The sequence below is a fragment of the Elephas maximus genome, chromosome 1 (genome assembly GCF_024166365.1).
Source record: "Elephas maximus indicus isolate mEleMax1 chromosome 1, mEleMax1 primary haplotype, whole genome shotgun sequence".
NCBI lineage: Eukaryota > Metazoa > Chordata > Mammalia > Proboscidea > Elephantidae > Elephas > Elephas maximus.
The window spans coordinates 91991672-92016789 of NC_064819.1; the positions used below are offsets into that span (position 1 = coordinate 91991672).

Genomic DNA, 25118 nt, shown 5'->3' on the forward strand with positions numbered 1-25118 from the left:
CCATCCTCCTGGAGCACAGCATGCAGGACAGACAGCAGGTGTGCATGACAGTCCCTGTCTACTATGTGGGTGAGGCTGGACCAGGGCAGGTTGACACCAAGGGGCCTGCTGGTTGCAGATGGGGCTCAGGGACACAGCGTAATTAGTGAGACATTGAGGATGAAACCTCTGCTGGTGCAAATGTGCACAATTACATACCAGGACTGAGTAACCCCTCCCCACCCCCAATTGAACATTGCCACATTAGCAGCAATTTAAATTCAAGACACCCTACACCCTTCCAAAAACACAGTATCCTTCCTTAAAGCTGTGGAAGCTCCTACCATCTGTGTTTGTCTTTAGGTTGTGAACACAGGTCAGAAAAGCCCTCACCTCACAGCAGGCTGCTCTAAGCCATTAGTTAAAATGCAATTCTATGGACTAGGCCTTGTTCAGCTCTCAGAAGTGAAGGAAGGGCTGTATTTTGGGGAAGATTAAGGGCTGTCAGTAGCTTTTTCATCTCCTACTGGATTTCTGGGCTGAAAACTATGAGTTAATTGATGCAAGTTTCTTCCCTGCCTCTCAGAAATCATGTCACGAGGGTGTAGAGATTCAGAAATTTCAAATCTATCTTAAAAGAAACTATTCAGGGTTTCAACTTCAATGATGTCCAACTGGACTGTTTCGGACCAACCCTCCTTCCAGAGCTACTACAAAAGCTGGCCAAGAGGGAAGAACATCCACATGAAGGCACTGGAGTTACCAGGGCAGTGAGGACTTGATGGAGCCAGATTTAGAAAGAAGAAATCCCAGATGTGTGGGCCCCATATTTGTAACATTCTTTGTTTCAAGTTGTCAAGTTCAGTGTGGTGGTTGAGAGCCTGAGAAACTGAGTAAGCCATTTGGCAGATGCCACAGGAAAGAGATAAAAACTGAAGCATAGAATGCTACACAGAAATGTAAATGAATGAACTGTCACTATGCATACACACATGGATGAATCCCAGGAAAAAAAAAAAAGTGAGCAAAAAAAGTCAGACACAGAAGACCAGATATCCATCTGAATAAATTCAAGAACACACCAAACTAACTGATGAATTAAACCAAAGCTGTTGCCGTCGAGTCGATTCTGACCCTATAGAACAGAGTAGAACTGCCCCATAGGGTTTCCAAGGAGTGGCTGGTGGATTCGAACTGCGGACATTTTGTTAAGCAGTCAAGCTTTTAAACACCCACCACCAGGGCTCCATTTTGGGCACAGGACCCAGGAACTGCTTGCTTAACAAACCCAACCGCTGAGGCTGATGTACATCCATGCTGGGAGTTCCATAATCTGAAGACTGGCAGCATCAGCACCAACCTTATTACAAATACAGAGTCTCATGCTCTCTTCCAGACCTTTTAAATATTAATGAGATTTCCAGGTGATTCCTGTGCACAGTACAGTTTAGACTCCCTGATCTGTGTGCTTTATAGACACGGTACCAGAACTCTCCAGTCTGCTTTTTGAGTGTGGTCTTATCAGATTGCTTAGCAATGGACAGTCCAGGGTTCCGTCTTTGTCCCTTTTTCTTCTGTAGTTAATCACTCCCTTGGTGAGTTCATCCATACTCGAAACTTTAAACATAAATCATATTATGTTTAATTTCCCAAATCTATTTCTCCAGCCCAGACTTTTCCCTAAAGTCTAGACTCGTATATCCAGCTGACAACTCAAAAAACTGACATTTCTAATAGGCATCTCAGATATAACATTTCTGAAACTGCATGCCTGTGATGCCCCTTCTCAAGCATACTCCTCCCAGAGTCTTCCCCATCTCTACTGACATCAGCTCCATCTTCCTATTTACACAGACCAAAAAAGTTAGTGTCCTCCCTGGTTCCCCTCTCTCATACCACAAATTTCATCCATTAGGGAATCCTGTAACATCCAGCTTTAAAATACTTGCAGAGTCCAATCACTTCCTACTACATTCATTGCTCACACACAGGCAAAGCAACCAACATCTCTAGCTGGAATGCGGCACATATTTCTCAGATTTCCTACTGCCTCACTCACTCCTGGCCTCTTGATTCTATTCTCAGCACAGAAGCCAGAGTGACCCTTTCAAAAGTAGAGTCACACCATATCTCTCCTTGGTTCAAAACTGTCTTGCAACTCCCCATCTCCCTCAGTAAAAGTCAGAACCCTTCCTACACCCTCAGGCCCTACACAATCTAGCAGCACTTCTGACTTCATCTCAATGACTCTGCTGCAGCTACACTGGCCTCCTGCCTGCTGGTGGTGGATTTATAGTGGATGTCCCACCCACCTGGAAATATTATGCCAGACATCTTCATGGCTAGTTCCTTCATGTTCTTCAAATCTTTCCTCAAAGGTCACCTTCTCAATGAAGCTCATGCCGGCCACCTGAGTTACAACAGCCACCTTCCCTCTCCCCACGTTCCCCCACTCTGAGTCATCTTCCCATAGCACTTACCACTTTCTAATTTAAACACTTGATTTATTTCTATGTTTCAATGTAGTGGGTTTCCTTAAAGGGTCTTTCTGTCCCTGGGTTTGTAATTCTCTCAAAATGATTTTTGGAACACAGTCTGCCAAATGATTATTCTCTTTATGTCTTGCAGCGATTGGTCTGCTTGCTAACTGTATAAGTGCTTGCAAGTATTGGCTGTTTTGCTATCTGCATAAACAGCTTGCAATCAACTCAACAGGACTGGCTGGTTTACATCCACCCAATAAGATAGGCTGGATTGGTAGGTGTCTTAGACTGGGTTCTCTCTATATGTACAGAGAGAGACTTATATCAAGGAAATAGCTCATGAGGGTGTAGAAGCTGTAACATCCCAAGTCCGTGGGTGAGGAGAAAGGCTTCTCCTGGTGCACGTAGCCACAGGGGATGGCAAACCCAAGATTGGCAGGCCAGACAGCAGAGTTGTTGCTCACAGGCTGTGAAGATCGTTGAATCCCAAGATCGGCAGGCTAGACTACAGGTAAGCTGCTAGCTCAAGTCCCAAGAATCAGAGGTCAGACCAACAGAAGCCAGCTTCAGGACCCAGAATTAGCCCCTGAACCCCTTCCTGAACATCCCCCCACACTCCATGCAGGCCACACTGCCAAGGAAATTTCCCCTCAACTGATTGGCTACTCACAGCAGATGCCATCATGAGGGTGATCACATATCAGCTCTCAACAGGGAAGTGCTCACAACATTACATGACTGCCAAAACACTGAGAATCATGGCCCAGACAAGGTGACACACATCACAGTAGACATACGGAAAGCCACACCTTGAAATTAACAAGCAGTTTGTCTATAAAAGTAGGCAGTCTCACAGAATTTTGTGGGGGGCCTCCTGATCAACAGGATTCTAGAGAAGAGTGTGTCCTTTGGGCCTGGGGTCCTTTAGCTGAGAATGTCCTAGACACCTCCAAAAAGGAGTTATAATATGGGTGAAGGGCTATAACACTGAGCTGATAACACTGAAGACTGAGAGGAAAAAATGGCAGAGCCAGTGGCAGAGAGGCCTAGAAGGGACCCAGGGCAGAGCCGATGGCAAAGGTGCAGTAGGTGCCCAGTGGCAGAGAGAGCAGTCAGGGCAGCAGTAGCAGAATTGGCCTAGTGAGCAGATGGGGGCTGAGCTGGTTTGCCTTTGACAGTGGCAGACTCCCTGGTTGTGCTGAGAACAGTAACTCTAGGGGGCCAAGAGGTTGCCCTCAGAGGTTTGGGCATGCACTGTACAGATTGACTTTGGTAGGCGCTGTTGAGTCGATTTTCGATTCACACTGACCTCATGTGACACAGTAGAACTGCCCCCATAAGGTTTTCTAGGCTGTAATCTTTTTTTTTTTTTTTATCTTTACAGAAGCAGATTGTCAGGTTTTTTCCCCACAGAGCCCCTGAGTGGGTGCTAACCACTAACCTTTCAGTTAGCAGCCAAGTGCTTAAAAGTTGAACCAGCAGTGCTCCTTCACTGTACAGGTGCTGCCTGTAAACAGTTTTGCATCAAGAGCTGTCATAATGCTAGCTTAAGCTTGGCACTGGCTCAGGGTTCTCCCCAAAGCTGCTGGTTGAGAGTTAGACTAATAGCACAGGGGTCCAGGCCCAGCCAAGGACAGCCACAGAGAGACAGTGCAGAGAGAGACAGAGAGAGAACAAACACAGTTATGCTGCACCTGACCTGAGCTGGTCACACTTGCTTAAAGAAATACATAGCTGGTAACACCTGATTCAAAGAATGGCCACCCAGTCACAAAAAAATGGACATGGGTAATTTGGGACGAGTAAATGGGCCCCCTTTTTAGACATAAGTGGGTTCCTCTCCTACAATGCTAAATGGGGTACTCATGGGGATGAAAGGGACCGGTTCGCTTCAAGTATGTTCCTATCGTTTTTGGTTTGCTTTGTGTAAATAATAACAGCCTTTGATTGCCAATAATTTGTAAAGTGTCTTTGTGTGTACGACCCAATCAGATTGGACAGCAGAGTCCTTAAACTAACAGTCTCATGATTGCTTAGAATTTAGAATACATTCTGAGTGTACGCAAACGAGTATGTGCACATGTGGGGCACAGGCCTCATCCATGCTCTGCTTCTCCACAGCATCCCCCTGTTCCCACTTGTGACAGAATCAGCATAGCAAAGATGCAAATTCTGGAAGGTTCTCAGATCTTCCATTTATTTCCTCTCTCAAATTTTGAGTATTCCTCACCTTTAATTAACTCGTCAACCCCACCTCTTAGCAAGAAAGTGAAAAAAATTCATACCCAGATTCTAATTTCAATAGGGAAGTGAGAAGCTGCTCAGCTCAGAGCAACACAAAATTATGATAGGGATGGAGAAGTTCTAGCCCTGCCTCTGCTGGAATAGGAATGTTGATCAGGGAAAATACACAAGTCAGTGTGGGGAGGGGGTCCTACTGAGCAGGGGTGGGCTAGTCTCCCCACATCCTCACATTATGCTGATAGGAACACAGACACATTCAGAACAAAGTTGCAGGAAGATAAGTCAGGGGTTCTTGGAGTCACAAAGTAAGAAGTGAACAAATCTTGTATCACTCAGTCCCACACAAGGCAGGAGGCTCACACTACAGAAGAAAAGAATCATTAACAAGTACATCACTGTAAATGTTGATATGCTGAACAGCTCATCACAAGCTCAAAATGTCCAAAAATGTCCAAATCCCCAAATCCCCGTAACCCAGACATTTCGCCTCTACCCCAACCCCTCCCCAACACCAGGCCCTCCAGGGTCACAACTTTAGAATCTGTGAGAGACACATCAGAGCCCTAGGCAGTGTCACCAACTGGAGAAGAACAAAAACAGGATCTGGTCAGAGCCCACAGGAGGAGAGAAACTAAAGAAAGAATTATGGGGAGGGGGAGAATGGCTAATGGGCTTCTGTCTACAATGTCCTAAGGGTCTGAATGTAGTTCCTTCTTTTTCCACCTGTGGGAAGAAAGGTCCTGTGAGAAACCAGGGAGGAGGTAGGGCCATAAGTTCTAGAAGAACCAGCTATTTCCGGAACCCAGGGAAGTTTCTAGAACTGTGATCGCAGACCCAGGGCAGGATCCAGAAACAAGAGTAAAGATGTGTGGGAACTGGGCCAGCCAGACTCCTGCAGGTCTGTCCTCAGCAGAGACCATCCCCTCTGACCTGTGACTGCTGAGAATCAGCTCTCATCACCAGAATTATCCAAGGTGAGAGGTTTGTCCTCCATGTTCACATCTGCTTTACATAATAGTAAGTGTTAGCACACAGGGCCCCAGACTGGATAGGTGTGTGTGTGCAGATGGTGGCTTCTATAGTGAGGCAGGACAGGAACAAACTCTTACCTGGTGATTGAAAGCCACCAGTGGGATAAGAAAGCTCAGACCCCAGCCCCTCCCCTACCTGAGCTCTTCTTTATCCAGATCACAACTCCAGTGACCACAGCTCCTAGGAGAACCAGGCCAGCAACAACTCCCAGGATGGAAGTGGTGGGATGAGGAAGCATCTCTAGGAAGGGAAGGAAAGGAAAGGGAAGAGAAGGGGCCCTGACTTCTAGGTCTCACCCCTGACCCTGCTGGAGGTGCCCAAAAGAGCAACCTGAGAAGAGGCTTTGCCCTTGTCCCTCCTTACCCCATCTCAGGGTGAGGGGCTTAGAGAGCCCCTTGTGCTGCACACGGCACACATATCTCTGCTCCTCTCCAGAGGGTACCACCAGGGTGGCCCACTTCTGGAAGGTCCCATCCCCGGCAGGCCTGGTCTCCACAAGCTCTGTGTCCTGGGTCTGGTCCTCTCCATCTCGCTGCCAGGTCAGTGTGATCTCCGCAGGATAGAAGCCCAGGGCCCAGCACCTCAGCGTGACCTCATGGTCAGAGATGGGGTGGTGGGTCACATAAGCCTTTGGGGCATCTGAGTGAAAGGGTCAGAAAGCTTAGGAACTTTCCATTGCCTCCATGGGCCGCTTGAGCAGGGCTCAGTGACCATTCTGAGAATGAACAGGACAACTGGGGTGGGGGGATGGAGAGCAAAACCCAAACCCCAGCTTGTATCCAGGGGTGTAGAATAATCTACTCCTTGGAAAGCTCTAGAATTTGGGTGAGTCCAGGATAACAGGTTCTAGGTCTCTGAGGGGAAGAATAGGTACTTCTGGTCCTAACCAGACAGACTCAGAAAAGCTGGAGTCAGACCTCCAAAGAGGTTGAGTGTGGGCAGAGAACAAGGCCTGAGAGAGAAAGTCCCCTGAGGCCAGTGACAGATGCAATGGGAACTGCCAATCAGTTATTTCAGCAACCGTCTCCCCCTCCATCCCCAGAGACTGGAGCCCTTAATTTTCCCTGAGACCCTTAGCAGTCCTCTGGGCAAGTCTTTCTCTGGTACAGGACCTGGAAACTCGGGTGGACTCCGCTCTCTCCCGACTCATGCAAGGTGGGTATTATGGCACTGATGCTATTTTTCTCTCCTCCTTGTGTGACACCAGCTGGGGGAACAGTCCCAGCGTGAGAGGAGATAAGGTAGGTGCCCCGTGACCCCTCTAACCTGCTCGCAGCAGCGTCTCCTTCCCTTTCTCCAGGTATCTACACAGCAACTCCACACACTCCCCTTCCAGGAAGGCTCTGACGCGCTCCGCCTCACCGGCCTCGTCCCACTCACGCCGGGTGATCTGAGCCGCGCCGTCCACCGCCGTCCAGGAGCGCAGGTCCTCGTTCAGGGCAATGTAATCGGTTCCGTCGTAGGCGATCCGAGGGCACCCGCGGAGGAAGCGCCCGTCCGACCTTACGTCGCAGGTAGACAGCGCCTGGATGGTGTGAGAACCTGACCGCCCCCGCGGTCGGCCCAGCCAACTTCGCCGTTTCGGCCTAAACTGAAAACTCCAGCGAATCCCCACGGCTCTTCCCGAGTGGAGGGGCTGGGCGGGTCCCAAGGCCTCAGTGTGAAGTTGGGACCCGGAGATTCAGGGCGACCGGTCTGCGTGGGCGAGGTGACCCGTGACCTGCGATCTTGCGTCACTCACTGGTGTCGCTGTGGTTGTAGTAGCCGCGGAAGGCCTGCAGGCCCACTCGGAGAGCCTGTGCGATGTCCTTGGCTCCGCGCGTCAGCTCTGCCCAATGCTCCGGCCCCTCCTGCTCCGCCCACGGTGTCCGCGGCTCCGACCCCGGATTCGCGGCGTCGCTGTCAAAGTGTCCGAACTGCGTGTCATCCACGTAGCCGACGGCGATGACCGATGACGCGGGGCTCCCCGACGCCGGGCCGGGACACGGTAGTGAAGAAATAGTTCAGGGAGTGGGAGCCCGGGAGCGGGGAGTGGCTGAGACCACCGACCCTCTCCCGGTGGGGCGCCCAGCTCCGGGACCGATGGGGGCGGGGAGGGGCGAGGAGGGGCTGGTAGGCGGAGAAGGGGCGGCGGGAGGAGCAGGACCAGGACACAGGGGTGGGAGAGGCTGGGGACGGGGCGGGGGAGGGGGCCCTGGGAGGGGGTGGTGGTGACGTGGCTTCCCCTAGGGTCCTGAGCTCCAACTGGGTGGTCCCCTCTCTCCTCTTCTCTCCACAGAGGCCATTTCCCTCCTGACCACACACTCACCCGCCCGGGTCTGGGTCAGGGGCAGGGTCCCGGAGAGCAACAAGAGGAGGATCTGGGAAGCCATTAGCATGATCACTGGAGTCTGGGGAGATGGAGTTCCAGTGGGCCCCTGAGGACCTGATAACCAGGATCGGAGGAGACACTGATTGGCTACTGCAGAAACCTATCAATGAAAGTGAGAACTGTTGTCCTGTCCTGTGCCCAGGCAGAAAGAACTGAAACAGGTTGTGAGGGGGAGAAGTGAAACTCTGGGGAGACCAGGAATCCCCAGCGCTTGGCTTTCTCACGTCAGACACCGCCCTAGGGGCCTGAGAGCCAAGCCCGGGTGCAAGGAGTTTGTCCTGACGCCTCTCCTCAGGTAAGGACCACTCTTTCTCAGAGGGGCTCCCTGAGTCCTACCCTGGGCTGTCAGAGGAAACCTGGGACAGAACCCCAGACTGGGGCCAGCCCTTCTTCTCCTCTTCCCTTCTTGGAATGCCTTTCGCTGAACTGGACTCTCTACCTTCCACCTCTTGTTTCCCCCCTCCCCCCACCCCGACTTCTCGAAAATAAAATTCACCCTCAAAGATTTTGATGCCACAGAGTGAGCTCACCTTACGAATGAAGGTGGAAGGACAGGGGTCTCCTCTTTAAACCTAGACGAGGCTGTGTCTGAAGACACCAGATAGATACTCCCACAGAGGCAAGTTTCCTTTTTATTAACAGCAGTGGCTAGCTCAACTCTGATAACCCCAAACCATCAGGAATTTAACCTGTAAGAGAAGGGATTTTGTCCATTCATGTATAAATGTGTCTGAAAAGCTCTGCAGTCAGGCTCACAGAGTTCTGAAGTTTGACTTTCCCAAACAATGTATCTATGACTCCTGGGTTAGTGTTTATTAAAATTATCTTCATTTCATAGCTCTGAGTTTGTCTGAGTGCCACGTCTATCTTCAGTACAAAGCAGCTCATGAAAGCACAATTTGTTACTGTATATTTTAACCAGAAGAGTGTGGGAACTTTAACCTCTTCAAAGTTGCAAGTGTTCAACAGTCAAAATGCCTTCACCAGTGCACACACATTGACTGTGTTTATGAATTATTAACATTTAAAGGATACAACACAAAGGTTGGCACTGGGAGCCCACTCAGGGTCCCTGGGGAAGAAGAGGCCTGTTGATCTATTTCCCTTAAGATTTCAACCAAGAAAACCCCATGGAGCAGTTCTACTCTGTATCACATGGGCTTTGGCATGAGTCAGTACAAGACAACAAGGGATGTCCATATTTTTTTTTAAATAATTTTTACTGTGCTTTCAGTGAAAGATTACAAAACAAGTCAGTCTCTCACATATAAACTTATATATACCTTACTACATACTCCCATTTACTCTCCCTCAGTGAGTCAGCCTGCTCCCTCCTTCAAGTCTCTCCTTTCATGGCCGTTTTCCCAGTTTCCAACCCCCTCTACCCTCCCATCTCCCCTCCAGACAGGAGATGCCAACACAGTCTCAAGCGTCCACCTGATACAAGTAGCTCACTCTTCATCAGCATCTCTCTCCAACCCATTGACCAGTCCCTTCCATGTCTGATGAGTTGTCTTTGGGAATGGTTCCTGTCCTGGGCGAACAGAAGGTTTGGGGACCATGACCACCGGGATTCGTCTAGTCTCAGTCAGACCATTAAGTCTGGTCTTTTTATGAGAATTTGGGGTCTGCCTCCCACTGATCTCCTGCTCCCTCAGGGGTTCTCTGTTGCGCTCCCTGTCAGGGCAGTCATCAGTTGTGTCCGGGCACCATCTAATTCTTCTGGTCTCAGGATGATGTAAGTATCTAGTTCAGGTGGCCCTTTCTGTCTCTTGGGCTCATAGTTATCGTGTGACCTTGGTGTTCTTCATTCTCCTTCGATCCCGGTGGGTTGAGACCAACTGATGCATCTTAGGTGGCCGCTTGTTGGCATTTAAGACCCCAGATGCCACACTTCAAAGTGGGATGCAGAATGTTTTCTTAATAGAATTTATTTTGCCAATTGACTTAGAAGTCCCCTTAAGCCATAGTCCCCAAACCCCCGCCCTTGCTCCACTAACCGCCGAAGCATTCAGTTTATCCTGGAAACTTCTTTGCTTTTTCTCCAGTCCAGTCGAGCTGACCTTCTTTGTATTGAGTATTGTCCTTCCCTTCACCTAAAGTAGTTCTTATCTACTATCTAATCAGTAAATAACCCTCTCCCACCCTCCCTCCCTCCCCCCTCTCATAACCACAAAAAATGTGTTCTTCTCAGTTTATACTATTTCTCAAGATCTTATAATAGTGGTCTTATACACTATTTGTCCTTTTGCATCTGACTAATTTCACTCAGCATAATGCCTTCCAGGTTCCTCCATGTTATGAAATATTTCACAGATTCATCACTGTTCTTTATTGATGTGTAGTATTCCATTGTGTGACTATACCATAATTTTTTTAACCATTCATCTGTTGATGGACACCGTTGTTGCTTCCACCTTTTTGCTATTGTAAACACTGCTGCAATAAACATGGGTGTGCATATATCTGTTCATGTAAAGCCTCTTGTTTTTCTAGGGTATATTCCGAGGAGTGGGATTTCTGGGTTGCATGGTGGTTCTATTTCTATCTTTTTTTCTTTTCACTTATATTTTAACTTTATTTTTGCCATGTAGAAGTTGTTAGTTTGTCAGATTATACCTGTCAGTCCTTTCCTTCATGGCTTCTCTAGATTTTATGCCTTGCTTACAAATGTCTTCTCCATTCCAATGTTATCAAAATATTCTCTTTTTTTTTTTTTTAACTTCTATTGAGCTTCAAGTGAACGTTTACAATTCAAGTCAGTCTGTCACATATAAGTTTATATACATCTTACTCCGTACTCCCACTTGCTCTCCCCCTAATGAGTCAGCCCTTCCAGTCTCTCCTTTCATGACAATTTTGCCAGCTTCCCACTCTCTCTATCCTCCCATCCTCCCTCCAGACAGGAGATGCCAACACAGTCTCAGGTGTCCACCTGATATTATTAGCTCACTCTTCATCGGCATCTCTCTCCCACCCACTGTCCAGTCCCTTTCATGTCTAATGAATTGTCTTCGGGGATCGTTCCCGTCCTGTGCCAACAGAAGGTTTGGGGACCATGGCCGCCGGGATTCCTCTAGTCTCAGTCAGACCATTAAGTATGGTCTTTTTATGAGAATTTGGGGTCTGCATCCCACTGTTCTCCTGCTCCCTCAGGGGTTCTCTGTTGTGCTCCCTGTCAGGGCAGTCATCGATTGTGGCCGGGCACCAACTAGTTCTTCTGGTCTCAGGATGATGTAGGTCTCTGGTTCATGTGGCCCTTTCTGTCTCTTGGGCTCTTAGTTATCGTGTGACCTTGGTGTTCTTCATTCTCCTTTGCTCCAGGTGGGTTGAGACCAATTGATGCATCTTAGATGGCCGCTTGTTAGCATTTAAGACCCTAGACGCCACATTTCAAAGTGGGATGCAGAATGTTTTCATAATAGAATTATTTTGCCAATTGACTTACAAGTCCCCTTAAACCATGGTCCCCAAACCCCCGCCCTTGCTCCGCTGACCTTTGAAGCATTCATTTTATCCCAGAAACTTCTTTGCTTTTGGTCCAGTCCAATTGAGCTAATCTTCCATGTATTGAGTGTTGTCTTTCCCTTCACCTAAAGCAGTTCTTATCTACTAATTAATCAATAAAAAACCCTCTCCCTCCCTCCCTCCCTCCCCCCGTCGTAACCACAAAAGTATGTGTTCTTCTCAGTTTATACTATTTCTCAAGATCTCATAATAGTGGTCTTATACAATATTTGTCCTTTTGCCTCTGACTAATTTCACTCATCATAATGCCTTCCAGGTTCATCCATGTTATGAAATGTTTCACAGATTCGTCACTGTTCTTTATCGATGCGTTGTATTCCATTGTGTGAATATACCACAATTTATTTACCCATTCATCCGTTGATGGACACCTTGGTTGCTTCCAGCTTTTTGCTATTTTAAACAGAGCTGCAATAAACATGGGTGTGCATATATCTGTTTGTGTGAAGGCTCTTGTTTCTCTAGGGTGTATTCCGAGGAGTGGGATTTCTGGGTTGTATGGTAGTTCTAACTGTTTAAGATAACGCCAGATAGATTTCCAAAGTGGTTGTACCATTTTACATTCCCACCAGCAGTGTATAAGAGTTCCAATCTCTCCGCAGCCTCTCCAACATTTATTATTTTGTGTTTTTTGGATTAATGCCAGCCTTGTTGGAGTGAGATGGAATCTCATCACAGTTTTAATTTGCATTTCTCTAATGGCTAATGATCGAGAGCATTTTCTCATATATCTGTTAGCTGCCTGAATATCTTTTTTAGTGAAGTGTGTGTTCATATCCTTTGCCCACTTCTTGATTGGGTTGTCTTTTTGTGGTTGAGTTTTGACAGAATCATGTAGATTTTAGAGATCAGTCGCTGGTCGGAGATGTCATAGCTGAAAATTCTTTCCCAGTCTGTAGGTGGTCTTTTTACTCTTTTGGTGAAGTCTTTAGATGAGCATAGGTGTTTGATTTTTAGGAGCTCCCAGTCATCTGGTTTCTCTTCGTCATTTTTGGTAATGTTTTGTATTCTGTTTCTGCCTTGTATTAAGGCTCCTAACGTTGTCCCTATTTTTTCTTCCATGATCTTTTTCGTTTTAGTCGTTAGGTCTTTGATCCACTTGGAGTTAGTTTTTGTGCATGGTGTGAGGAATGGGTCCTGTTTCATTTTTCTGCAGATGGAGATCCAGTTAGGCCAGCACCGTTTGTTAAAAAGACTATCTTTTCCCCAATTAACTGACACTGGGCCTTTGTCAAATATCAGCTGCTCATATGTGGATGGATTTATATCTGGGTTCTCAATTCTGTTCCATTGGTCTATGTGCCTGTTGTTGTACCAGTACCAGGCTGTTTTGACTTCTGTGGCTGTATAACATGTTCTAAAATCAGGTAGAGTGAGGCCTCCCACTTTCTTCTTTTTTTTCAGTAATGCTTTACTCATCCGGGCTTCTTTCCCTTCCATATGAAGTTGGTGATTTGTTTCTCCAGCACATTAAAAAATGTCATTGGAATTTGGATCGCAAGTGCCTTGCATGTATAGATGGCTTTTGGTAGAATAGACATTTTGACTATGTTAAGTCTTCCTATCCATGAGCAAGGTATGTTTTTCCACTTATGTATGTCCCTTTTAGTTTCTTGCACTAGTACTTTGTAGTTTTCTTTGTATAGGTCTTTTACATCTTTGGTAAGATTTATTCCTAAGTATTTTATTTGGGGGCTACTGTGAATGGTATTGATTTGGTGATTTCCCCTTTGATGTTCTTTTTCTTGATGTAGACGAATCCAAGTGATTTTTGTATCTTTATCTTGTAACCTGAGACTCTGCTGAACTCTTCTATTAGCTTCAGTAGTTTTCTGGAGGATTCCTTAGGGTTTTCTGTGTATAAGACCGTGTCATCTGCAAATACAGATAATTTTACTTCTTCCTTGCCAATCCGGATGCGCTTTATTTCTTTGTCTAGCCTAATTGCTCTGGCTAGGACCTCCAGCACAATGTTGAATAAGAGCAGTGATAAAGGGCATCCTTGTCTGGTTCCCATTCTCAAGGGAAATGCTTTCAGGCTCTCTCCATTTAGAATGATGTTGGCTGTTGGCTTTGTATAGATGCCCTTTATTACGTTGAGGAATTTTCCTTCAATTCCTATTTTGCTGGGAGTTTTTATCGTGAATTGGTGTTGGACTTTGTCAAATGCCTTTTCTGCATCAATTGATAAGATCATGTGGTTTTTGTCTTTTGTTTTATTTATATGGTGGATTACATTAATGGTTTTTCTAATATTAAACCAGCCTTGCATACCTGGTATAAATCCCACTTGGTCGTGGTGGATTATTTTTTTGATATGTTGTTGAATTCTATTGGCTAGAATTTTGTTTAGGATTTTTGCATCTATGTTCATGAGGGATATAGGTCTGTAATTTTCTTTTTTTGTGGTGTCTTTACCTGGTTTTGGTATCAGGGATATGGTGGCTTCATAGAATGAGTTAGGTAGTATTCCATCCTTTTCTATGCTTTGAAATACCTTTAGTAGCAGTGGTGTTAACTCTTCTCTGAAAGTTTGGGAGAAGTCTTCAGTGAAGCCGTCCGGGCCAGGGTTTTTTTTGTTGGGAGTTTTTTGATTACCTTTTCAATCTCTTTTTTTGTTATGCGTCTATCTAGTTGTTTTACTTCTGATTGTGTTAGTTTAGGTAGGTAGTGTTTTTCTAGGAATTCATCCATTTCTTCTAGGTTTTCAAATTTGTTAGAGTACAATGTTTCGTAATAATCTGATATGATTCTTTTAATTTCAGTTTGGCCTGTTGTGATAGGGCCCATCTCGTTTCTTATTTGGGTTATTTGTTTCCTTTCCTGTATTTCTTTAGTCAGCCTGGCCAATGGTTTATCAATATTGTTAATTTTTTCAAAGAACCAGCTTTTGGCTTTGTTAATTCTTTCAGTTGTTTTTCTGTTCTCTAATTCATTTTTTTTTTTTAATTCATTTAGTTCAGCTCTAATTTTTAGTATTTGTTTTGTTCTGGTGTCTGATGGATTCTTTTGTTGCTCGCTTTCTATTTGTTCAAGTTGTAGGGACAGTTGTCTCATTTTGGCTCTTTCGTCTTTATGAATTTGTGCATTTATCGATATAAATTGACCTCTGAGCCCTGCTTTTGCTGTGTCCCAGAGGTTTTGATAGGAAGTGTTTTCATTCTCATTGCATTCTATGTATTTCTTTATTCCCTCCTTAATGTCTTCTATAACCCAGTCTTTTTTGAGCAGGGTATTGTTCAGTTTCTAAGTGTTTCATTTCTTTTCCCTGATTTTTCTGTTATTGATTTCCACTTTTATGGCCTCGTGGTCTGAGAAGATGCTTTGTAATATTTTGATATTTTGGATTCTGCAAAGGTTTTTTTTTAATATGTAATTCCATGTGCACTAGAAAAAAAAGTATACTTTGCAGCTGTTGGGTGGAGTGTTCTGTATAAGTCTATGAGGTCAAGTTGGTTGATTGTGGCAATTAGGTCTTTCGTGTCTCTGCTGAGCTTCTTACCGGAAGTCCTATCCTTCTCCAAAAGTGGTGTGTTGAAGTCTCCTACTATAATTGTGGAGGTGTCTATCTCACTTTTCAGTTCTGTTAAAGTTTGTTTTATGTATCTTGCAGCCCTGTCATTGGGTACATAAATATTTAATATGGTTATATCTTCATGGTAAATTGTCCCTTTAATCATTATGTAGTGTCCTTCTTTATCCTTTGTGGTGGATTTAAGTTTAAAGTCTATTTTGTCAGAAATTAATATTGCTACTCCTGATCTTTTTTGATTCTTGTTTGCTTGATATATTTTTTCCATCCTTTGAGTTTTAGTTTGTTTGTGTCTCTAAGTCTAAGTGTGTCTCTTGTAGGCAGCATATAGATGGATTTTGTTTCTTTATCGAGTCTGACACTCTCTGTCTCTTTATTGGTGCATTTAGTCCATTTATATTCTGGGTAATTATAGACAAGTATGTGTTTAGTGCTGTCATTTTGATGCCTTCTTGTGTGTGTTGTTGACAATTTCATTTTTCCACTTACTTTTTTGTGCTGAGACATTTTTCTCTGTAAATCGTGTGTTCCTCATTTTCATAGTAGTTGAATTTATGTTTGCTGAGTCGTTATGTATTTCTTGGTTTTTATTTTGAGTTATGGAATTGTTAGACCTCTTTGTGGTTACCTTAATATTTACCCCTATTTTTCTAAGTAAAAACCTAACTTGTATTGTCCTATATCGCCTTGTTTTCCTCTCCATATGGCAGTTCTATGCCTCCTGTATTTAGTCCCTCTTTTTCATTTTTGTGATCTTTTACATAATGACTTCAATGATTCCCTGTTTTGAGCATTTTTTTCTTTTTAAAATTAATCTTAATTTGTTTTTGTGATTTCCCTATTTGAGATGATATCAGGATGTTCTGTGATCTTGTGTTGTGTTTGTATCTGATATTATTGATTTTCTTACCAATCAATTTCCTTTAGTATTTCTTGTAGTTTTGGTTTGCTTTTTGTAAATTCTCTATGCTCGTCTTTATCTGTAAATGTTTTAACTTCACCTTCATATTTGAGAGAGAGTTTTGCTGGATATATGATCCTTGGCTGAAAGTTTTTCTCCTTCAGTGCTCTATATATGTCATCCCATTGCCTTCTTGACTGCATGGTTTCTGCTGAGTAGTCTGAACTTATTCTTATTGATTCTCCTTTGTAGTCAACCTTTCTTTTATCCCTGGCTGCTTTTAAAATTTTCTCTTTATCTTTGGCTTTGGCAAGTTTGATGATAATATGTCTTGGTGATTTTCTTTTTGGATCAATCTTATATGGGGTTCGATGAGCATCTTGGATAGATATCCTTTCGTCTTTCATGATGTCAGGGAAGTTTTCTGCCAACAGATCTTCAACTATCTCTCTGTATTTTCTGTTATCCCTCCCTATTCTGGAACTCCAATAACACCCAAGTTATTCTTCTTGACAGAGTCCCACATGATTCTTAGGGTTTCTTCATTTTTTTTTTAATTCTTTTATCTGATTTTTCTTCGACTATATTGGTGTCAATTGCCTTCTCCTCCAGCTTCCCCACTCTGCATTTGAATTGCCTGAGTCTGCTGCTCTAACTTCCTATTGAGTTGTCTAATTCTGTAATTTTACTGTTAATCTTTTGGATTTCTGAATGCTGTCTCTCTATGGATTCTTGCAGCTTATTAATTTTTCCACTATGTTCTTGAATAATTGTTTTGATTTCTTCAACTGCTTTATCAGTGTATTCCTTGGCTTTTTCTGTAGATTGCCTTATTCCATTTTTGAGGTCATCCCTGATGTCTTGAAGCATTCTGTAAATTAGTTTTTGATATTCTGCATCTGGCGATTCCACGATTGTATCTTCATTTGGGAGAGATTTTGATTCTTTAATTTGGGGAGCTGTAGAAGCAATCATGTTCTGCTTCTTTATGTGGTTTGATATCGACTGCTGTCTCTGAGTCATCTATAAGGTATTGTAATGATTTATTTTATATTTACTCACTGAGTCATCTTGTTTTCTTTCAATATACGTAGATGGGCTACTAGATTGTGCTGTCTTGATTGTTGTAGCCTTTGAATCACTTATGTCCTGTTACCAGCTGGTTTGGGCTGTTACCAGATATATAACCCTAAATGTCCATTCACTATTCTTGAGTAGAATCTGATTTTGGGTCACCAAGTGTGTGGGGTAGACTGTCACCTATTAACCTAGAGGAGTAGTGGTGATAGTTGTGTGCACCAGATTCTAGTAGCAGCAGGGAGTCACACTCCAGGGGGGGCAGGATGCTGACAGGCTTCCCCCAAGTGCCAGTGAGGTAGGTGTGTCTCTGTTCCTAAAGCACTTTGGTGGGTGGGCTCTTCAGCTGTACATTGGGCACCCAATGCATGTACCTCTACAGATTGGTAGGTGTCACTATCCTCAGATCCCTGTGGCAGGAGGCTAGGTGGTTTGGGTGGAGCTTCAGCCTTAAGATCCCTGTTGTGGGTCAGTGAGGAGTCTGTTAATAGGTAGAGATATCAGACCTGGAAAATCTGTCTTTCCAGTAATTGGCTAAAACAATTACAGTCAGATCCCTATGAGAATTGCCTTTGCATTATAATAGCCACCTTGTTGCCTGTAGGGATGAAAGCCCAAGACAGTGGATCTCATATGCTTGGCTGGAGCTGGTTCTGTATTTTTAGTCCAATTATGGAAGGATTTTTGGTCCCTAGGTTTTTTGTAGCTGTTTTTTTTTTTTTTTTTTTCTCTCAGGCCAGGAGAATGGGTTAGAAAAAGAGCAAAAAAGAAAGAAAAACCTCAGAGCACTTCACTCTCTGGCTCAGGAAATTCCAATGTCAATGAAGCCACCTGGGAAGGGGAAGGGAAGGATCAGATAAATGGGAGAGAGTAGCACTCAGGAATATAGACAAAGTTACTTCTCTTGTTTGGTGATGACTGTTTTATCTGAGATTCCCGAGGGGTGTTTAGCCTGTGTGGGTTGGCTGGGTCGAGATTGTCCCTGAGGGCCAGGCCCGCGTCCTGTGCTTGTGTTGTCTCAGAAGCCATGGTCAGTTCCTGTGCTCCTGGTCCAAAGCCCAGCGCCAAGGTTCCCCAGCTGGGATGCTGCACTCCAGGCTCCAAAATCAGTCACTGCCTCCCGGTGACTTCTCCTCCTGTCAGCCATGTCGCTGCGCTGCCTGCGTGCACTGCCTGGGTTTCCCCTGATGTCTCTTCTGGGGCCTAGGGCTGTGTCTCATGTTTGCGCCATCTCAGGATGCCATGCTCAGCTCCCCTGTGCCCAGTCCAAAGCCCGGCGCCAAGGTTTTCTGACTGGAACGGTGGCTCCAGGCTCCAAAAGCAGTCGTTGCTTCCCTGAGGTTGTTCGTTCTCAGTCTCTGTCACTCAGGTCAACTCTTTAGATCTGTGTTTGATGGTCGGAGTTCATAGATTGTCATGTATGTGATCGATTCACTTGTTCTTCCACGTCTTTGTTGCAAGAGGGATCCGAGGTAGCTTCTACCTAGTCAGCCATCTTGGCCCCGCCTCTCTGTGTATTAGTTTTTTACTGCTGCAGAACAAAATACCACAAACTTAGTGGCTTAAAACACCACCCATTATTTGTTCACAGGTCTATAGGTCAGCTCTCTAGGCATGGTGCCGATGGATTCTTCAGACCAGGGTTTCACAAACTTATTCTCTCATCTGGAGCTGGGATCCTTCTCCAAGCTCATACAGAAATGTTGGCAGAAATCAGTTTCTTGCAGTTGTAGTGCTGAGGCCCTCATTTCCTTAGTGGATATCAGCGAGAAGGTCCTCCCAATCCTAATGGCCACCAGCATTCCTTGCAATGTGGCTGCCTGCATCTTTAAGCTCACAGTCCAAAACCTCCTCACATTGACCCCCTCTCTCACTTTGAATCTCCTTGCTTAGGAAGAGCCCAGTCCTTTTAAGGGCTCACCTGATTGTATGCTCTCCCTGTCGTAAGGCTAACTGATTTCGACCTTAATTACATCTGCTAAATCTCTTCACAGCAGCACCTACATTAATGTCTCAATAACTGGAAGAAGGTGAACCCATACTTTTACAAAGATAATGTTCTATGTATGTTTGCCAATGGCATCCCCCTGCCAGGTATTTTCATGAATGCACTATAGGAAACCCTGGTTGCACAGTGGTTAAGATCTTGGCTGCTAAATAAAAGGTCAGCAGTTTGAATCCCCCAGGTGCTTCTCAGAAAGTCTATGGGGCAGTTCTACTCTGTCCTATAGGGTCGTTATGAGTCCGAATCGACTCTTTAGCAATGGCTTTGGTTTCTCATAGGAAAATACCTGGAGGGTGGGAGTGCAGTTGGCAAACAGATATATAGCAGGTTTATGAAAATATCTGAGAAGGGGTATGGAGGGCACAGTTGGAAAACAAACATAGAATGCACAGAAAAATACAGTAATCAGAGGGTGGTTATGGGAGGCCATCTTGTAACCTGCTTAGCATGGCCTGCTTTTCCTTTTGTGTTTTACTGCGTTGTAATTGGAAATGGAAGTTCAAGTAAACTGTAGTGAATGTTAAAAAAATACTATCTGTGCATGGATCACTTTTATATGGCCTTTCTCACCATGATCTTGTAACTCCCAACAAATGATTGGGTGGGACTCTCCAAATAAGGTGATTGTGGCCCACCAAAGGGGTTGAAATCTTGCTAATAATGCAAATAAGGTGCATGGTACCTTTGTGGGGGTGGGACCATGCAAATAAAGTGTATGGAACCCTATAGGGTGGATTGGTCAGTTTTGCCATCTTGCTATGCTTCAAATGGCCCATTCCAGAGGCAGAAAGAGGGAACCTTACTAAAACCAAGAAAGAAGAGCTGAGAATGGACCACATCCTTTGGACCCAGGGTACCTGCAGTGACTCCTAGACCCAGGAGACAGAGAGCTATAACATCAGAGACTGTGCAAGACAGCAAGAAGTGGTGGCAAGTGCAACAGAGAACCAGCAGCAGCAGAACCAAGAAACCAGTGGGAGATGGCATATTGGGGTTGCTGTCCCACAAAGTGAGAAATCTGAATGCCTACAGGCAGGATACTTGTGCGAGTGGGGTGCCTACAAACACTTGTTGGCAGAGCTAGCCTTACCAGCCCACAAAGCTAGAGAGCTCAGCGCCTTCGAGCCAAGGCTTACTGGTGGAGTGGGGTGCCTCTGGGCATTTTTCGGTGGAACTAAGGAGTTTTCTAACACTTGCCAGAGCGGGGCAGAGGCCTGGACAGCCCAAGAGGCCCAAGGGACCAAGGGCCAGGGAAAGGCCTGCCTGTGGGCACCACCAAGAAGCTGTTCTGACTGAAGAGCTGCATCCTAAGTCGTTCCTGATCCTGAATTGTAACCTTTTACCTGCCTAATAAACCCCCAAATCATGAGTGTTGTCTGTAAGTTCTGTGTGGCCATTGCAATGAATTGTTGAGCCCAGCAGAGAAGTAGAGAGTGCCTTGGGCGGGACGGCTAGTATCAGAATTGGTTAAAAAAGGTCGGAGAGAGGAGGTATGTCTGACTTTTGCCTCACTGGAATCAGCCTTGGGCTTTTGTTGCTGACGGTAACTCTCCTCTCTCCCCATGAAGTTAGAGGACCTCGAATGCCATGGCGCCATTTATATAGTCTACTTAGTCATGACATTAGTCTAAAATCAAATAAGGATACATTTACTATCTTATAATAAATTTAAAGCAAATAAAAATGAAAGTAGAATAATTTATTCTATTCTTTGGATACTGTGTTAGTTATCTACTGCTACATAACCAGTTACCCAGAACGTAGCAGCTAAACATAACAAACATTTATCATCTCCCACAGTTTCCAACGATCACGAATCTGGGCATGTTTTATCTGAGAGCTAGAGGCTCAAGGCCTCTCAAGCTGTCCTTTAGGTCTGCATCATCTGAAGGCTTGACTGGGGTTGGGGCAACTGCATTATGACATGGCTCATTGATATGGCTGTTGGGAGAGGCTTCAGTCCCTCTGTGGCTGGTCCCAGGAAGCCTCAGTTCTTAGCCACTGTGACCTTTCCGTGGGACTGCTTATGATATAGCAGCTGGCTTTGCTCAGAGTGAGTCATCTGACATAGAGACCAAGGTGGAAGTCACAAGGGGTTGTACCTTCTATATTTGGTCAGACACCATCACATTGGCCTTCCTCTATTTGTTAGAAGTGATTCATTAAGTTCAATCTACACTTAAGAAGAATGAATTAAGCTCTGCCTTTGGAAGGAAAGATGATCAAAAAATTTACTTACATGTTAAAACCAAAATTAAAATTAAGTATTGTTTCAGGACTTTGTAAATCAAATGCTTCTTTTATACAATTCTTGTTTTTTAAGGCTTCACACTTCTCTTTTGGAAAGTAATGATTATAAGTTTGAAACAGACAAGGGAGATATACAAATACTCATTTTTCTTGCAAATGCCTTTATTAATAATATCTTCTTAATTAAATCACAATGATGTCGAGAACATACAGTAGCTAGAGCAAATAATTCCAAGACTTAGATGCCATAATAATAATGCCCCCCCTTTGTACTTTAGGTGAAAGTTTACAGCACAAATTAGCTTCTCATTCAAGAATTTATACACAGATTGTTTTATGACATTGATTGCAAACCACAAGGTGTGTCAGCACTCTCCCGCTTCCCACCCCTGGGTTCCTGCGTCCATTGGTCCAGTTTTCCTGTACCTTCCTGCCTTCTTGTCCTGCTTTTGGGCAGAAGTTGCCCATTTGGTTTTGTATAATGGATTGAACTAAGAAGCACATTCCTCATGCGTGTTATTGTTTGTTTTCCAGGCCTGTCTAATCTTTGGCTGGAAAGTGAGCTTCAGAACTGGTTTCAGTTGTGTGTTAGCAGGGTTTCTCAGGGTCAGAGTCTCAGGGGTCCCTCCAGTCTGTGTCAGACCAGTTAGTCTGGTCTTTTTGTGTGAATTTGAATTTTACTCTACATTTTTCTCCCACTCTGTCTGAGACCCTCTACTATAATTACTGTCAGAGCAGTCGGTGGTAGCTGGGCACCATCTAGTTCTTCTGGGCTCAGACTGGTTGAAGCTGTGATTCATATAGTCCTTCAGTCCTTTGGGCAAATATTGTGTCTTTGGTTTTCTTCATTCTCCTTTTCTCCAGACAGGATGGGCCCAATAGATGTATCTTAGATGGCAGGTCACAGGTTTTTAAGACCCTAGACGCTACTCACCAAAGTAGGATGTAGAATATTTTCTTTTTGAACTAGGTTATGCCAACTGACCTAGATGTCTCCCAAGACCATGGGCCCCAGCCCTCAGCCCTGATAGCTTGATCCCTCAAAGTGTTTGGGTATGTCTAGGAAGCTTCTATGACTTTGACTTGGTCAAGTTGTGCTGACTTCCCCTCAGTTGTATGTTGTCTTTCCCTTCACCGAAGTTGACACTTGTCTGCTATCTAGTTAGTAATTTCCCCTCCCTACCCCTCCTCCCTGTTAATCATTAAAGGTTGTCTTTTTTTCTGTTTAAACCTTTTCTTGTGTTTTTATAATAGTGGTTTCATACAGTATTTGTCCTTTTATGATTGACTTATTTCACTGAGCATAATGCCCTCCAGATTCATCCATGTTGTGAGATGTTTGGTGGATTCATCATTGTACTTTATCATTGCATAGTATTCCATTGTGTGTATGTATCATAATTTATCCATTCATCTGTTGATGAGCGCTTAGGTTGTTTCCATTTTTTTGCTACTGTAAATAATGCTGCAATGAACATGGGCATGCATGTGTCTATTCATGTGACGGCTCTTATTTCTCTAGGATATATTCTAGGAGTGGGATTGTTGCAATCTGTGGTATTTCTATTTCTAGCTTCTCAAGGTCGATGGCACTAGAAAAAAAAAAAAAAAGCTTCTCAAGGAGGTGCCATATCATTTTCCATAGTGGTTGTACCATTTTACATTCCCACCAGCAGTGCATAACAGTTCCAATCTCCCCACAACCTCTTCAACATTTTTTTTTTTTAATTAGTTCCGGTATTGTCAGGGTGAGATGGTATCTCATTGTAGTTTTGATTTGCATTTCTCTATTGGCTAATGATTATGAGCATTTCCCCATGTGTCTGTTAGCTGCCTGAATGTCTTCTTTGGTGAAGTGTCTGTTTATAGCCTTTGCCTATTTTTAAATTGGATTATTTGTCTTTTTGTTGCTGAGGTGTTGAAGTATTTTGTAGATTTTAGAGATTATAGACCCTTGTCGGATATCTCAGAGCCAGAAATCCCCGTCTGTAGGTTCTCTTTTTACTCTTTTGGAGAAGTCTTTGATGAGCATAAATGTTTAAGTTTTAGGAGTTCCCAGTTAACAAGTTTATCTTCTGGTGTTTGTGCATTATTAGTTATGGTTTCTATTATATTTATGCCATGTATTAGGGCCCCTGACATTCCCCCTATTTTTTCTGCTATCTTCCATATCTTTTTATATTTTATGCTTAGGTCTTTGATCCATTCTGTGTTAGTTTTTGTTTATGGTGTGATGTATAGGTCCTGTTTCATCTGCTTTCTTTTTTTTTATTATTATTTTATTGAACTTTAGATGAAGGTTTACAAAACCAACAAGTTTCTCATCAAACAATTAATACACCTTGGTTAACAACCCCATGACACGTCAACACTCCCCCTTCTTAACCCTGGGTTCCGTATTACCAGCTTTCCTGTTCCCTTCTGCCCTCCATTCCTGGCCTCAGAGCTGGTGCACCCCTCAACTCTTGCTTTTTTCCATGGGTCTGTTCAATGTTTGCCTAAAAGGTGAACCTCAGGAGTGGCCTTATTACAGAGCTGAAAGAGTGACCAGGGGCCATACTGTCAGAGTTTCTCTAGTCTTTGTCAGGCCAGCAAGCCTGGTCTTTCCTTTTGAATTAGAATTTTGTTCGCCATTCTTCTCTAGCTCTGTCTGGGACCTTCTATTGTGATCCCTGTCAGAGCAGTCAGTGGTGGTAGCTGGGCGATATCTACTTGTACTGCACTCAGTCTGGTGGAGGCCATGGTAGATGTGGTCCATTAGTCCTCCGGACTAATCTTTCCCGTGTGTATTTAGTTTTCTTCATTCTTCCTTGTTCCTGAAGGTGTGAGACCAGTGGAATATCCTAGATGTCCACTCACAGGCTTTTAAGACCCCAGACACTACTCACCAAAGTAGAATGTAGAACATTTTCTTTATACAATCTATTATGCCAATTGAGCTAGATGTTCCCTGAGACCATGGTCCCCACAGCCGTGACCGGATACTACTCACCAGAGTAGAATATAGAACATTTTCTTATACACTTTGTTATGCCAATTGAGCTAGATATTCCCTAAGACCATGGTCCCCACAGCCCTCAGCCCAGCAACTCGTTCCCTCAGGGAGTTTGGATGCGTCTATGAGGCTTCCATGACCTTGCCTTGTACAAGTTATGCTGGCTTCCCCAGTATTGTGTACTGTCTTACCCTTCACTAAACTCTCTATTGCCTATTTAGTGTTTTTCCACCCCTACCCCTCCCCCCCATAACCATCAAAGATTGTTTCTTTTTGTGTATAAACATTTTCATGAGTTTTTATAGTAATGGCCTCATACAATATTTGTCCTTTTGTGATTGACTTATTTCACTCAGTATAATGCGCTCCATATTCATCCACGTTGTGAGATGCTTTGCAAATTCATCATTGCTATTTACAGGTACGTAGTATTCCGTCGTTTGTATGTACCACGGTTTGTTTATCCATTCGTCTGTTGATGAGCACTTTGGTTGTTTCCATCTTTTTGCTATTGTGAATAATGCTGCAGTGAACATGGGCGTGCATATGTGTATTTGTGTGATAGCGCTTTTTTCTCTAGGATATATTCCTAGGAATGGGATTGCTGAATTTTACGGTATTTCTATTTCTAACTGCTAAGGAAGCACCATATTGTTTTCCGTAGTGCTTGGACTATTCCACATTTCCACCAAGAGTGCATACACGTTCCAATCTCCTCACA

The 25118-nt window shown here is 44.2% G+C and overlaps 1 protein-coding gene and 1 long non-coding RNA gene across 4 annotated transcripts in view; one reads left to right on the forward strand and one right to left on the reverse strand.

The window, feature by feature from the left end:
* Positions 1 to 25118, reverse strand: part of LOC126078018 (HLA class I histocompatibility antigen, A alpha chain-like) — a 317484-nt gene that overhangs the window by 211049 nt on the left and 81317 nt on the right. Inside the window, exons 3-5 of one of the 2 annotated variants that reach the window (XM_049887971.1) lie at positions 7005 to 7280; positions 6102 to 6377; positions 5874 to 5978 (exon numbers count right to left, since the gene is read on the reverse strand). The exons of the other annotated variant lie outside the window; for it this stretch is intronic. Coding sequence (XP_049743928.1) covers positions 5874 to 5978; positions 6102 to 6377; positions 7005 to 7280 — 657 coding nt within the window. The remainder of the gene's footprint in view (positions 1 to 5873; positions 5979 to 6101; positions 6378 to 7004; positions 7281 to 25118) is intronic. 2 annotated transcript variants of the gene reach the window in all.
* LOC126078235 (uncharacterized) overlaps positions 1 to 25118 on the forward strand; it is a 274476-nt gene that overhangs the window by 208578 nt on the left and 40780 nt on the right. Inside the window, exons 2-3 of one of the 2 annotated variants that reach the window (XR_007518003.1) lie at positions 7165 to 7725; positions 8017 to 8107. This is a non-coding gene — a long non-coding RNA (uncharacterized LOC126078235). Of the gene's footprint in view, positions 1 to 7164; positions 7726 to 8016; positions 8405 to 25118 lie in introns of those variants that run through there. The other variant, XR_007518002.1, reaches the window with a different exon arrangement.